The sequence below is a fragment of the Strigops habroptila genome, chromosome 18 (genome assembly GCF_004027225.2).
Source record: "Strigops habroptila isolate Jane chromosome 18, bStrHab1.2.pri, whole genome shotgun sequence".
In the NCBI taxonomy this organism is placed as follows: domain Eukaryota; kingdom Metazoa; phylum Chordata; class Aves; order Psittaciformes; family Psittacidae; genus Strigops; species Strigops habroptila.
This window is the reverse complement of record NC_044294.2, coordinates 2,066,772-2,068,904: the sequence shown is the minus strand read 5'-3', so window position 1 is coordinate 2,068,904 and position 2,133 is coordinate 2,066,772. Positions and strand designations below refer to the sequence as shown.

The 2,133-nt window shown below is 53.4% G+C and overlaps 1 protein-coding gene across 1 annotated transcript; it reads right to left on the bottom strand.

Annotated features, from left to right (window-relative positions):
* Positions 1-867: 867 nt before the first annotated feature.
* G0S2 (G0/G1 switch 2) lies at positions 868-1,877 on the bottom strand. The gene is made up of 2 exons (XM_030473307.1): positions 1,734-1,877; positions 868-1,481 (listed from the first exon to the last, which is right to left on the bottom strand). Exon 2 carries the CDS (start codon positions 1,444-1,446, stop codon positions 1,147-1,149), a length of 300 nt encoding a protein of 99 aa, XP_030329167.1. The 5' UTR covers positions 1,447-1,481; positions 1,734-1,877; the 3' UTR covers positions 868-1,146.
* Between the last annotated feature and the right edge of the window lie 256 nt (positions 1,878-2,133).

The following is a 2,133-nucleotide window of genomic DNA, read 5'->3' as shown; positions in this document are numbered from 1 at the left end:
AATGGAGTTTTTGTGCAGACTCGGCGGGATTCCTCCTCCAGTCTTCTGTCCCACTGGCCATTGAGCAGATAAAGAGGGATTTTCTGTCACAGTCATGACTGGCAGGGCTATTTCCCTTCCTTCTGTAGCATGGTCCGAATCTTTCAGCTGTGGCTGTCTGGACTAACATTACATAGTCCCAAATGCCACAGATTCCTATTAAGCCCAGGAAAGGTTTTTAAATAGGTGGAATTGCTCTCATGAGGCTGGCAGTGCCCTCAAGCTTGGATCTCTGTTTCCGCAGCCTCCAGGCTGGCTCTGCCATAGCGTCTCTCCATGCTTCAGTTTTTCCATTTGTGACACCTCTATAATAGTGGAAGCTAATATTATTCTGCACAATGAGGTGGCTGTGGTGGGTTTGTGAAGGATCCTGGGAATGAATGATAGATGATTCTTAAGCTCTTTAAGCTGTGCAGCGGCTGTAGCCTGTTAGAGGATTGCTGGGGGATAGACAGGGGTGGGTTCAAACAGTTCTGGGCTGTGGCAGAGGCACAAATCTGTGTCATTAAACCCACATAACCCCATGAAGTACAACCCCACCTCCAACTTGGGGCATGTCTGTCTCCTGTGTAAGACAAATGCCACCTTCTCCCACCACCTGAGTGGGCCTATTTTGGGAAGGGGAGCAGCTGCTGGAGGTGCAGAAATGCCACCCCATCAGTCCCAGCACAGACTCAGGAGTGGGATTTATTGTGAGGATGCAGTCACCACCCTCAACTGTTCCCTGGGCACCCTCAGCTACCCCAGGAGAAGAGCCAAAAGGTGCCAGCGACACCTATTTGCAAATCAGAGATGGCTTTGAGAATAAATGCAGCTCGAGAGCATTGGTACCATATAAAATATTTATTGATCTTGCAAAATGCATCTGTAATAAAAATAAGAAACCATGCTGTGCATCTTGCACATGTTTATACCAACAAAAGGTATTGTTTCCCCACTGCTGCACAGCAGCAAATATAACCATTCACTTCTTCCAAGTCTTGCACTTGCGGTCTCCTCCTTCAGCCAACACTTCTCTCTTCTTGCTGGAACCACCACCAGGTACAATGGGACAGCAGAGTCTCTTGTGCTTGGTTGCTCAGCGGGCACCCCTCTAGCGCAGGGCTCTTAGGAGGCGTGCTGCCTGGTCACCAGGGCCCTCTGCATCACTCCCGGCTTCTTGCTCTTTTCCAAGATCAAATCCTCCTGTTTGTGGGGAAGCATTTGCTCTCGCTTCGGGGCAGGTCTCTTCTCCTCCTCTAGCCTCCCTTCAGAGGTGAAAGGACTGCACACCATCTCCACCAGACCGATGACCACCCCAAAGAAAGCCAGCACACTGCCCAGCATGTACAGCTTGACCATCTTCCTGTTGGGCTTCTGGCTGAGCATTTCTTTGGCAAAGGGGATCAGCTCATGCATGGTTTCCATTTTTCTTTTTGCAGTGGATCTGGAAGATGTCAGTTCTACAAAAGAAGAGAGGGACATTAGTTAAATCCAGCTGCTTTTTCCTGGTAGTGCTCAGAGCTCTCCAAACAGTGCAAGCTCTTCCCAGCTCTAAGTGGGGATTCGGGATTTTTCCTAAAGGTTCACTCCAGGAAAACACATCCACCCAAGGCCCCCCGGCTGGGCAGACCCTTCCAATGCAGCCAGACCCCCTCGGCATTTCGCACAGCATCCCCTGGTATCCCACATCGCATCCCACCGCATCCCCTTACCCAGAGGCGGCAGCTGCGGGGCGGGGAGGGCTGCGGGCTGGCGGGGCTGGCTTCGGCTGGGCTCGGCTCCGCTCGGCTCCGCTCGGCAGCTGCTGCCCGCCGCTCGCCGCCGCTGCCTTATATCGCCGCCGGGGAGGGCGGGACCAAGGCGGGGCCCCGGAGGGGTGGGAGGCGGGGTGCCCCGAGCACGCCGCCAGCACGAGCCGCGTGCCCTCCCCCCCGCCGCCGACTTGGCAGCTCCTGACCTTAATCCCGCCAGGCTAAAAAAACCCCTTTTCTTTCTATTTTTTATACTTTAAATTTTCCGTTTTACAAAACTTCCTGGCGCCCTCCCCCCCCCATGCCCCCAAGTGTTACTTTACCCCGAGATCTGATTCCAGAGCCAGGGATCTTATGGATG

Excerpts from the sequence above, each read along its gene's own strand:
- G0S2 (XM_030473307.1), bottom strand. The coding sequence starts at position 1,446 with ATGGAAACCATGCATGAGCTGATCCCCTTTGCCAAAGAAATGCTCAGC.